Below are 13082 nucleotides of genomic sequence, written 5' to 3'. Positions count from 1 at the left end.
ACCGAGTCCGACTCGGTCAGGGAAGCTGAGTCGAATCGAATTGGGTACAAATCGATTTTTTTAACGGTGAAAATCATAATCCTCGCTGCTATTTTCGGTGTGGTCCATTTGAGCTTTAGATATGATTCATTTTTTTCCAAATGCTTTAAAATGATCATGAAAAATTAATAAACGGTATGGATATAATAAATACATCATTGTGGGGCCCACGTAATGTGAATCTCATTTGAACCGTTCGTACAACTCGGAGCTCAAGGAGTATAGTTGTGTTGACGTGCACAACACGCTAGCAGTTGTTACGTGTTGTGCACGAAAGTGTCGTGCATGGTGTAACGTTAGCAAGTTCTATGGGTCTCATCATGGGGTATGTGTTATATCCAAACCGTCCATCCATATGACGAGCTCGTTTTAAGGCTTGAGATGAAAAATAAGACAAATCTAACTATCAAGTGGACCACACTTAAAAAAGTTGTGGTGATTGAATGTCTACCATTGAAAACCTTTTTGGATTAATTTGAAATTTGTTTTTCCTCTTAATACAGGCCTCTGTTACCTTATGAACAGATTGGATGAAAATAAATGTTATGGTGGGCCCTACGAATTGTTTAACGGTGAAAATCATTCTCAGCTGTTATTTGCGGTGTGGTCCAGATGATCTTTGGATATGATTCATTTTTTGGATAATGCTCTATTATAATATCTAAAAATATATGAACGGTGTAGATATGATAAATACATCACCGTGGGGCCATTTAACTTTGATCTCACCGTTCGTACAACTTGAAGCTCGAGGAGTGTCAGCGCTCATCTTCGCATGACACGTACCTACAGCTAGCTACTGCTAGCTTTGTGTGGTACACGGGCAAATCCTCTTATCGTAGTGAGTAAACTCTGTTAGGGCCCACCTTAAATGCATGTGGTTTATCCACGCCGTCCATTCATTTTTCCATATCATTTTAGTGGTTGAACCCAAAATGGATGAATATCTAAAGCTCAAGTGGACCATACCATAGGAAAAAGTAGAAATATTGATATGAACCACTCCGGATCCAGCCAGATCGAATCGGTCTGGTTCCATTCAGATCGGGTCGGTCCGGATTAACCACGACCCGATCTCGATCCGAAAACGGTCGGATCTAAAGGGCCCCTACTCGATCCGCACCGATCCAGGCCGTCGGTTTGGTTCGGAATGGATCGGATTGGGTTTGATCGGGTCGGATCCACTAGATCAGGTCAGATATGCCCAGCTCTAGTTGCGAATCACGAACCCCAAATGAGAAATGCGAAGTCTACTTGCGAAAGTATGTATAGTAAGCTACCCGCGGCATAAGTACAGCATGGGACACTTCTAAGATCCCATGTGCGAGATCCAGACCATTCATCTGGTGAGCGTCTGGCACATATGGCCTTTCCCCTAAATCAGGCCTTTATCGCCACATGTAGGTGGATGTGGTCCGTTGGTCGATCTTTTCTGCGGTTGATGGTCCAAGATTTTGTACATGTGTGATACATGTCATCTACGTATAGTCTTGATTGTGGTGAGAGTACACGCGCAGTGGATGCAAATGGCGATAACACACGTGTGCCCGCAATCCCAGCTCTAAACCTACACGCGCGCGAGTAAGTTTTAACGGGTCCCCAGCTGAGGGACCTCGGACGTGCGTGTCGTACTCCGTGGGCCCCACTAATAAATAAACGAATAGAAAAAGAAAAAATTCTCACCCCATTATTATTTCCATACTGGAATAATACGGTAGAGCCTGTGGTCCAGTACACAGTTGAGCCATCCATTTCATAAAGCACACCGCTGGATGATTTATAGACCGTCCATATTGTTTTCTCACTGCTGTGGATAGAAAATGCTAAAAATTCATAGATATCAGATGATCGTAGCAATCCGATCAGTGGCCTCCAATGTAACGAAAGAGAACAAAAGACTCAATGGTCAAAATATCAGTACAATAATGTGAAGAAAAATGATCCGATTAGATAGTGTAGCAGGTTTTATTTTCAGATATGAGTCATCGATCATAGGACCCACCAGATGGACAGCCACGATTGGAAAATAGCTATGCCACGTATACTACGCAGAGTTTGCTATACCATATTTCGGTTCATCGAGATCTACTGTATCACTCCTATCCGCTTTCGCGCAGGTATTTGTTGCTCTGGGAGAGTATGATAGATGATGCGCAGGCACTAACAATGTGTACAGGTCGCAAATGTAAACACAAATTCAACTGTCCAAATTGAGTGACCTATGTATAAGTCCATCGTCCAAATTTGTAATACTTTAACAATGCTAACCTCTGTTTTGTGGACCGTTTTCTGATCAATTTAGACCGTTGGCTTTTACTCAGATCAACCGTTCAATAAATGTCCACAAATCGGATAGTCATATCCATTAATCGACAAAATTCAAATCTTGACCATTAATCCATCTAAGCTCAAAATTCGACGGCTCAATTTGAGTTACTTTCATGTTACGTGTCCAATTTCTCAGTGGCTTCGTATCAACCATCACACTCTACCAGAGTATCAAAGCTTTATTCTCTCTCCCATCGCTTCTCCACCACTCTGGCATATTCCGTACCTGTTGACCGTCTGTTCCCATCATCCTGTGACAGTACCAGCCATGCCGCACGTGCCGACCGGCAATATCCGAGCTACGGCTGCTGCTGCGCGTGCGTTCTGCACCGCAACAAAAACACAATATTGAGTGGCCGACTCTAGTCTGTCGCGTTGGAGGGTCCAACGCATATCGATCCACTGCCTCAGCGCACATGACTACATGGACAAGCAATCCACCGTCCATCTGGAGGGACCTACAGTTGATGGTCAACATCAAGATAGCATTTTGATCCATCCATCCAATCCACCCGATTGGTGGACCTCTAATGAACGGTCCATATTTAACGGAGATTGCAAAGCGGCTAGAACTGATCAACTGGTGTTATTTTCAGAGACTAATTCAAGTCCACAGAATCCATCCATCCACCAAGTGGGCCCATCAGGGATTTACCCTCAATCGCGATGCAGCCAAAACCTCATAAAATAAAATAAAATAAGTATATTGATATTGACATCCACCCGACCCGAAAAATACACCCTTCCTTTTAAACATCCGGTAAGACAACAGTACAACTTTGTATTTTATATATTACCAAAAGTGAAAAAAAAAAGAGTGGTGGGATTGTCAGCATCCGACCTTTAAGTGGGTCACAGTGATTAGATCATATGGTTCAAAACCCACGTCCAATAAGGTGGGCCACAATGTACAAAACTAACGGACGGCTAAAACAAAATCTTCTAGCATCACACTGTAGTCCAAAGGAGTATAACGGTCAATTTCAGGCCGGGTGATCTACACGCCGTGGGCTACGGATGGACGACTCGGATCTCGCACAGATGTGCCATATTGACACGTGTGGCTGCGTGTGGGATGTGGGTAGACTCTTCAAACATTAGGGTGATGTAGTTATCAAACAATGAGAGGTTAAATAGTGACTTCCATCAATTAAAATAGACTTGAATGTGCTAGTTCACCACCGTTTTAAAATGGGGGCGAGTCAGGCGAATTTTCAACCGTCCATGTGTTGGCATTGTTTCAGAACTCAAACCATTAAAATTGATGACAAAATTGTTAATGGAACATAATCCAAAACTTACACCGAGTGGATGATAATTATAAGCATTGGTTTTGTCCTTGAAATTTAGGGCCAATTGCTATTTATTTTTAGCCATTTATTTTTTGGACATCAATTTAAGTTGCTAGGTTTGCTCTATTAGTGTTGTTTTAAGGCATGTTTGGATATCACTCATTCCCTCAAAATAATGCAAATGAAAAATGTTTTTAATTGACATGACAGTTTGAGATCTTTGGTTAGTAAAGAAAAGGACTCCTCGGCTTTATTTAATTTTTATTTTTTCATAATTTGGGTATTCCAAGTTAGTGGATTTCCAATCCTCATTTTTTTTGAGTTTTATAATCCCTTTCTTTTACTTTGGTTATCAATCCTCTACTTTTTATTACTGTTTTTCAAAGGTAGGAGAGTCTCACATGTAACATGTGCCACTAGCCTACTAATCTATCCTACACATGCCCCGTTAATGATATTTTTAGACAATTAGATTATCAACTACATTATTAAAAGTACATCAATAGTATGATCTAAGATGTCCAAACATTAGCTATGTAAATCAACCGTTAAGAAATGTTGGTTGCCCGAAACTAACCTTATGCTTGTAGTCCATCCAAGGCTTATAATTTCATTATTTTTTTACCAAAGTATATATTTCAATGGACTTATTAAAATCATTGTTCCAAACATTACATACATATATTAATTAGAGATAATAAAGTTGATTTAGCAATTAAATTCAAACTCCTATAAATATAATACATAATTTAAGTTTATAGCTATTTTTAGATTACAAGGTTTTTTAAATTCAAGGTGTCAAAAACAATTAGAGAATTCTAAATCCAAGAGATTTTCAATCCAGATATTCCAAATCCACAATGTCTAACTAGGCATAGGTGCTTGTTTGATATGCAAGAATCCTAATAAAATAACCTAAAATTTTAAACATGAGAAAAGGAGAATACCACATTTAAAGGAAATGATAGAAATTAAAATTTGATAACAAAAAGTAGCCGAGGAAAGAAAAAGATCACAAGAAAAAGGAAAATTTCATATCAAAGAAAATTTATGGAAAAAGGAAAAGATTTCACTTTCTTTCAAGTCAAGAGATGAAAAGATAATATTTTTTGATAAAATTTGTGAAAAAAGAAAATTAATTTTCTTAATTTTAACATCATTCACAAATAAGAGAGATGTCACATATATGGAAATCAATTTCATTTCCTTAATTAATTACTTTTTCTTTAATTATATCAATCCAAGCAAGCATTAAACAATATGTTTATTTAAGCACATGTAATTTCAATGAAAGTGTTCATATCAATCCAAGCAAATTTTAAATAATATGTTTATTTCAGTGCATATAATTTCAATGAAAATGGGAATGGTAAATGGTTAAAAAAATAATAATAAAGTGAGTTTTCATGAAAAGGTGAAAATATTAATTTCTTAAGTTTTAGTGAAGAAAATATAAATGACTCTTTTTAAAGAAATTTTGATGAAAAATAAAGCGATCTTCTCAACCCTCATCACTCACAAATAAGAAAAAAAAAAACCTTTGAATATATGAAAATTGATTTACTTAGATACTTTTTTAGGACTTATTTGAATATCACTAGATAAGTTACTTTTTCCACTTACTTATTTTAGATAAGTTTGGTTTATGATTTGTCATAAGTAACTTTTTAACTTAAAAATATTTAATCATTTCAATTAATTTTTTAGCTTTTATACTTTTCATAAGTTGTTGAAGAGAAGCATCAAGAGAGATGAAAGAGAGGAGATGCTGCTATGTTGTTTACCAAATATACTTGTCTTTTTAATAAGTAGAAACTAAGATAAGTTACTTGTAACATAAGTAACTTATCTTAAGCAACTTACTATTCAAACACTCCTTATTTTCACCAATTTAAATAGTTAGGATTTTAGTTTAAGGAGTTCACTAATTTTATAAGTGGAATCCCAAATGAGTAGACAATAATCATATTATTTCTTACGCTTGAAAATTGTGAATACGGAAAAATGTAACAATTAATTACTTGTTGAAATCCATAGTTTTGCTTGTATATCAAACATGTAAAAATGTTTTCTCATTCATATTTGCTTTCCTTTTTTTAGGAATTGAATAAGCCTAAGTAACCAATATCCCACAATATAAGATTTTCACTTCTATTCAAGCATATCCTTAAATTTAATAAAATTTATAAAAATAATTATTATTTAAATGTTAACTCATTTTTTTTGTTCCACTTGATATTCATGTATCTAAATTTTGATATAGAGAAAAACTCTAATACCTTAATAGAGTGCATTGGGTATAGAGTTGTCAATAGGCCAAGCTTGAGCTAGAGTATCAAGCTTGAGGGCAAGGCTCAAGTTTAAAATTCAAGCTTGTTTCTCAATTGGGCTAAGTTCGGGCTAAGTTCATGCAATGTATAACAACGGTCCATTAAAATAGCCCCACCAATTAGAGTTTACAAGGGCAATTTTATAACATACACAATATATACGAGTCCTCATTATACTCATGTTCCAGCAGGTCCAAATCATGCCCCCCATTTCTTTCTACACTCTAATGGGACCAATCGTCGGATTCAAGCCTGGCGGAATATAAGCATTTAATTTCAGCCTGGGACTGAATTATTTTAACTTGTCACAAGCTAGGCTTATGTCGAACAATGTCGACTAAGCTTGAGCACAGCTTGACCCGGACCTAACCCGTTGACACCTCTATTAGATGATATATACATTAAAACTTAAAAAATTCTATACTTAGGATATAAGTAATTTAAATAAATCCCAATGAAGGATGCTAGTTTAGATTTATCAGGAACCAAACATTATAGTTATCTGATTATCAGCCGATTAAATCTGTACCCATTTATTGGATGGATAAAATTGAAAAAATATCATTTCTTATTTCAACAAATAAGTGTCCATTAATCAATCAGAGGTCTGGATTATCTAACAAACCTAACTTTTTAGCCTCTCTTTGGCTCAATTTGAGCAAATATCCCCATATTTACTTGCCTGTGTATGAAGAATCACACCCAACCAGAGCATCAACTAATCCCATACTATTTGATTTCTCATAATAGCCACACATGAGTGCCACGTGTGAGGAAGATGAGTCACCATCATTTTTAAAATGGTGGCAAACTATCACAGAAACCAACCCATAAAAACACAACAAAAGAAGAGAGAGCTTTAGGGGTTTTGCACTCTCCCAAATCCGGCCTGCAACATCAAACAAACAACCCTCTCTCTCCCCCCCTCTCTCTCTCTCTCTCCCTCTTCAATCCATACATGAGGATTCGAAAGAGATCCTTGTTTCCTCTCCCTCCTCTCTCTCATCCCATCTCTCTCTTAAACCCCTCATCAAAGACTCCAGGCCAACAACCACAACAAAAGAAAGAAACAACAACAACAGCAGCAACGACAGCAAAAGGAAGAGAAGAAAAGGAAAGAAAACAAGTTCAAGGACTGCACTTGAAAGGGGATCATTCCAAACATGTCCATTCCAAAGAAGAAGAAGAATACGTGGATCGATCTGAGCCGTCTGATCTTCGTCTTACAATAGTAAAGAAGAGAAACGGATGCATTTCATCTTATTTTCTTATGCCCCCAAATCCTCATCAGGTTGAGATTATCTCTCTTTTTATTTAAATTAATTTCTTTATTTTCCATAACTAGCTTCTCTCTTTTAATCGGCACCCACCGGCTCATGATAGCGGATCCCCCTTCTTTCTCCAACTGAGTGCAACAAATCCATATCCAGGCATACACCCAATCTCTGTGTATGTTTTTGTTATGCCGTTGGCTTTCCCCCTCTTTTCTCTACATGGGTGCAGCGATCTATCTCCTGACATACACCCAATCTCAGTGTTTATCTCTGATTTCATGGGATTTTCTCCTCTTTTCTCCAACTGGGTGCAATGATTCATCTCCACACATACACCCAATCTCGGTGTTTTTTTCTCAAATTTCATTGGCTTTCCTTCTATTTTCTCCAAATGCAACGATTCATCTCCTTACATACACCCAATTGCATTAGCTTTCCACCTCTTTCCTCCAAATGCAACGATCGATCTCCAGACATACACCCAATCTCAGTGTTTTTCTGTGATTTCATGGGCTTTCCACCTCTCTTCTTCAAGTGGGTGCAACGATCCATCTCCAGGCAAACACCCAATCTGGGTATTTTTCTGTGATTTCATTGGCTTTCCACCTCTCTTCTCCAAATGCAACGATCAATCGCCAGACATACATCCAATCTCTGTGTTTTTCTGCGATTTCATGGGCTTTCCACTTCTTTTCTCCAAGTGGGTGCAACGATCCATCTTCAAACATACAGCCAATCTGTGTGTTTTCTTCTGATTTCATGGGCTTTCTTTTCTTCAACTGGGTGCAACGATCCATCTCCCGACATACACCCAATCTGGGTGTTTTTCTTTTCCTTATTTCATGGGTTTTTTCTTTTCTTTTTTTAATTCATATTTCAGACCTTGGAAGGAAAAGAAGAGAAAGGAGAGGATGATGAAGAGAGATTGAGTGCCGTCCACAACCACAACAACAACAACAGTAAGAGGTAAGTAAAGTCACCATTTTCCTCTCTCTCTCTCTCTCTCTCTCTCTCTCTCTCTCTATTTTTCTATAGTAAAAGCGGTAACACAGCCATTTCATTCACCCAATGCAATTTCCTGACTTTTCTTCTTATTGCATGTATGTGGGCCTTCTCTACCCACATAAGATGCCATGACTATTATCATCCATACACGCATACAACCCAACTTCTCTTTTATCTTTTATATATATAGTTATATGAAATAAATATAAATAAATAGATAAAAATAGATTCATGAGGATGGTTCTTGGCTTGTGGGTTAACTAAACATGAGGTGCATCTTAGCACTGAGAGGCTGGTCTGATCTGTAATACGCCCTTGGTGTAATGTGTAACAGTTGGGGTGCAGAAACTGCTGCTGGGTATATGCTTCCTCCCTCTTCTTCTTCTTCTTCTTCTTCTCTTCATCCAGGTATGTTATCTTCTTGAAGCAAATACACCCATCTTCTTGTTATGGCTGTTTCTATTGTTGTCTCTTCTTTTCTTATTGGGGTCATGGCAATAGTAGTTGGGAGATGGTTTGGAGGGGAGAAAGAGGTTGCATTGAAGAAAAGGCGAGAGAGCGATGGCAATGAAGAGGAAGAAAAGGAGATGATGGTGAAAGAGAAGAAGAAGGTGAAGACTAGTAAGAAGATGAAGAAGAACTTGAATGAAAATGAAAACAGTGAGAAGGATGAAGAAGAAGAAGAAAAAGATGAGGTTGTTAGTGATGGTGGTTTTGCAAAGAAGAGAGGGTGTGGCAATGGCAGTAATAGCAGCATCGTCGGCGGTAGTGTAATGGAGGGCTCGAGGTGTAGCCGTGTGAATGGGAGGGGCTGGCGTTGTTGCCAGCAGACGCTCGTCGGCTACGCTCTCTGCGAGCACCATCTTGGTAAGGGAAGGCTGAGGAGCATGACTAGCGTCCGCAGTCGTTCGTCTGCGATAGTTGCTTCACCAAAGTGTCGCGATAACAACAACAACGACGACGACGATGATGATGACAATGATATTGGGTTATTGTTGTTGTCGTATGAGCAAAGGGAGGAGGAGCAGAATCAAGACGAAGAAGAAGAGGAGGAGGAGAAGCTGATGATAATAAAGGAGAAGAAGAAGAAGAGAAGGAAGAGAATTGGGATGGTGAAGGCTCGATCCATTAGTAGCTTGCTCGGCCAAACGCCACATGCAGCTTCAACCACAACCACAACCACAGCAACGACGACGACGACGACAACCAACGATATCAGCAACAATGTGGTGGTATGAATGGATGAAAATGATTTCTATTTCTATTTTTTATGGAGTGGGAATTCGCCACCGTCTGTCATTTTCAAGTTGTGGTTTGATCATCCGCCATGCACGTTGCATGCATATAGAGCAATCTGGATCATTCAAATCTTGGGTCCCATTATCATTGGTTATTGTCAAAAATCTCAATGATTGGATTATCGTAACCATCCGATAGTGCCCGTTGGATCTGGACCAGTGGCCATTTCAGGTACAACCGTCCATTCGATACCCAACAATTTGATGGTTAGGATTGCTTAATCAATGCAACCTTAGGCCCCACTATTTGGACAGTCGAGATTTCCATACATGCCACGGTTATGGTGGATGAGTTTCAACCATTTTGTAAATGGTGGTGGACTATTACACTAGTTGAGAGTGTCTTGCTACCAGCATTTTGGCATTTGGATGGTGAAGATATAGACAATTCCTTGAAGTTTGTATTCAAACCGTTTCTTGTTTTATTTTTATTCGTGGGTCTAAATGCAATTTGTAAGGACACGAAAGGAATATTGATTTTTAAGAGGGGTCCCAAGCCGTGCATCAGGTGGGTCCCACTTTCCAGATGACGTGGCCCAAAATCTGGCCGCCCAAATTTATCAGGTCGGCCATATGTACGTTGAGAAATGCCAACGGTCACCATGCAAAGTGCTTGTGAGCCGCTTGATCAATGGGACGGAACTTGGTATTTGGGCCAGGTCATTTACGTGGTGGGGCCCACCTAGTGCACGCCAGGGTGGCATGTTTAGTATAAGAATCGTGGGAAATCTTCCAGTCCTCTCAGAGCACTGTAAGTTATAGTGCTCCTAGTTGCATCTGGACACTTGGATGGTACAATCAATTCATCTAGACCGTTCACTAGCTCCAACGGACGTTCCAGTATTACCATAAAAAAATTTCATTGATCTGACAAATATTAACCATTTGATCAATGAGTTTTAATATTGACGGTCAAGATCATTTACACGAAAACAGGTCAAATCAACAATTTGGTCAATCCATTTATTAGGGTCCATCATAGGTTGCTTATGAACCTAAAGACTCACTTTTGTTAGGCAATCACAACCATCCAATCCTTGTCTCACCAAAAGGATGGCTATAGAAAATAAAGCCAAATTAAGGATGGATTGCATCATCTGATCAGTCTAATTTTTGAATGGTAGTACATGAAATATAATATGGACTTGATGGGCGGTTCAGATCAATCCATTGGACTGTCCGAGTGAATCCATGGAACTAGGAGTACTGCAAGTTATAGTGCCCTGAGAGGACTGAAGTCTCTCCACAGTTATTATTATTTTGGACTAAAATGCCCTTGTGCCTGTGGAGGAGATTAATCAGGCCTTACAGATTCCATGGTGGGATCACATGATGTGCATGTATCCAATGAAGAAGGGGTGTTGGTGGTGATAATGGTAGCAACCGTTTTCCACACGACAAACTAAGGGTGTTTTGGTAATTTTGATTTTCCTCATTTATATTTTACATTTTTATTATTTTAATTTTAATTTTATTATTTTATTTTAATTTTTATGTTTCCAGTGGTGGGAGGAGGGTTGTCCTGGCTTTGTACTAAATAAGTAGTGGTTGTTTTTCCTTTTGTTTTTTGTGGGGCTGTTTGGCCGTTACATGAGCCATGCTTAATTACGTTTTGACCCTTTTGAATTAACATTTGCACCCCCACTTTTGATGCATCCACCCCTTTTATTTTACTTGGGTATGATTGAGAATGGTGTTTGGCTGCACCAAATATCATGATATTTCATGATTAAGCATTCTATTTTGGTGCAACCAAACACAACTATTTTGGGAATTGTACGGTGAAATTCCTTGGAAAGTCAGATTTTACCAAATAATTTTTCTACCAACCGCGATTACCAGGAAGTCCTCATTGAGGAGAGAAATTACTTAAACACCCTCATTGTAGTTTTCTTTTAAAAAGGAGTGAGCTTAGAATTGTGGGGCCCAAGAGTCATGTGTTTCCATGAGGTATGTTTCTGGCATCTAACTCATCCAACAAATGCACCCTACCATGATTACTAGAAGTTTCAAATCTCTGATAAATCAAATGATAAGATAGGCTAAACCGTAAAAATAAATATATAAGATTCAAAAACATATAAATTCATGGATGGCCCATGAGATGATTCAATGGGAATCCCATTGCCTGATGGCCAGGTTACAATGCCTCTGGTGAGATGACATGGTAGGATTTGATTGGCTATGTGCTACGATCAAAGATAGAGACTTTTGGCTACTTACCCAATGCCAGCAAACGTATGTTTTATAGTGCAGTTCATCCATTTTTATAGCTCCTTTTAGGGCATAGCCCATAATTGAGGCAGATCCAAATCTCAAGTAGACCACACCATAGGAAAATAATGTTGATCGAATGTCCACCATTAAAAACTTCATGAGGCCCATCGTGATGTTTATTTACCATCTAAGTTATTGATAAGGTTACAACATCTTAGATGAAGAGAAAACACATATATTAACTGGATCCTTACTCTTGCTCGAGTGGTAGACTCATAGGAGTTTCAACTCCCGTCAAGGGTTCGAGTACCCATAGGTGGTGAAATTCCACTAGCGCGAGTGTGTGGGGTGTGTGTGCGTGTGTAAAAATAAAAAAATAAAAAAATGGATCCAAAACTTATGTGGCCTCAAGAAGTTTTCAATGTAAGCAGTCAATTCTCTATCATTTCCCGTGGCATGGTCCACTTGAGATTTGGATATGCCTCATTTTTAGGACCATGCCCTAAAATGAGCTGGTAAGATGGATGGACAACGTGGAGAAAACACATCCAACATGCATCATAGGGCACAAAGAGCTTTGACGCCAACTATTTGGTTAGCGTCCCTTTCAAACATGCTTTACGTGGTGTTTTCTAATAGTGTTATGTGGCACAATCAAATCCTACTGCATTGGACCACTACAAATATCCCTGGTAATGGGATTACCAAGGACTTTGCATCTGATTAAATGGGTTAGATTTTGAGGGAGTGAACATATTTAGATTGATTGGAAATGTTAATATTCTCTGATATTATCTTCCTCTTCGGCTCATCGATACCGATAACACTTGTAGCGATACCGATAATGCTAGTAGTATCGAAAATTCTAGGTATTATCAATGTATTGCTAAGTATCACCAGCATATCAATATCACTAATGTAATTGTCAATATTTTTAACTATATAAACCCTAGGTGTCGCTTGTATTGCCAATGCATTAATATTACCAATGTATTGTCAATATTTTTGACTATATAAATTTTAGGTAATGCTTATATCATAAGTGTATCGACAATATTTAATAATATATATCGCCAATGTGTTGATATCATCAGAATTTTATTTATTAGATTTATTTTTTTCATGAGCACATAGTTGTATGTAGTGTTCAATTTGTCATTGATACTTTTAATAATATCTCGATATTATTGATATCGCAACATGCATGATATTGAAACCACAATCTTTCGTTTCCCTTCTAATTATTAATGATTTCTAGGTGAAATATCATGTGTTATTGATATTTTGCAATATTGATGG

General features: G+C 38.2%; 1 protein-coding gene across 3 annotated transcripts; it reads left to right on the top strand.

Moving 5' to 3' along the window:
- Positions 1-6865: 6865 nt before the first annotated feature.
- LOC131251641 (uncharacterized) lies at positions 6866-9997 on the top strand. 3 transcript variants are annotated; one of them, XM_058252490.1, is made up of 4 exons: positions 6866-7280; positions 8144-8229; positions 8603-8676; positions 8773-9997. In XM_058252490.1, exons 1-4 carry the CDS (start codon positions 6948-6950, stop codon positions 9504-9506), a joined length of 1227 nt encoding a protein of 408 aa, XP_058108473.1. In that variant the 5' UTR covers positions 6866-6947; the 3' UTR covers positions 9507-9997. The 3 variants fall into 3 exon arrangements, with proteins under 3 accessions (XP_058108473.1, XP_058108472.1, XP_058108474.1); XM_058252489.1 differs by having other exon boundaries at positions 8770-9997; XM_058252491.1 differs by having other exon boundaries at positions 8603-8680; positions 8780-9997.
- Positions 9998-13082: the final 3085 nt, after the last annotated feature.

Source organism: Magnolia sinica, chromosome 7, assembly GCF_029962835.1.
Source record: "Magnolia sinica isolate HGM2019 chromosome 7, MsV1, whole genome shotgun sequence".
NCBI lineage: Eukaryota > Viridiplantae > Streptophyta > Magnoliopsida > Magnoliales > Magnoliaceae > Magnolia > Magnolia sinica.
Note: the sequence above shows the minus strand (reverse complement) of the source record. Positions and strands in the feature narration are given on the sequence as shown.

Coding starts and splice junctions, on each gene's coding strand:
- LOC131251641 (XM_058252489.1), top strand. CDS start 6,948: ATGAGGATTCGAAAGAGATCCTTGTTTCCTCTCCCTCCTCTCTCTCAT. Junction 8,230..8,602: donor AACAACAACAACAGTAAGAG/GTAAGTAAAGTC, acceptor AATGTGTAACAG/TTGGGGTGCAGAAACTGCTG. Junction 8,677..8,769: donor TTCTTCTTCTCTTCATCCAG/GTATGTTATCTT, acceptor TCATGGCAATAG/TAGTTGGGAGATGGTTTGGA.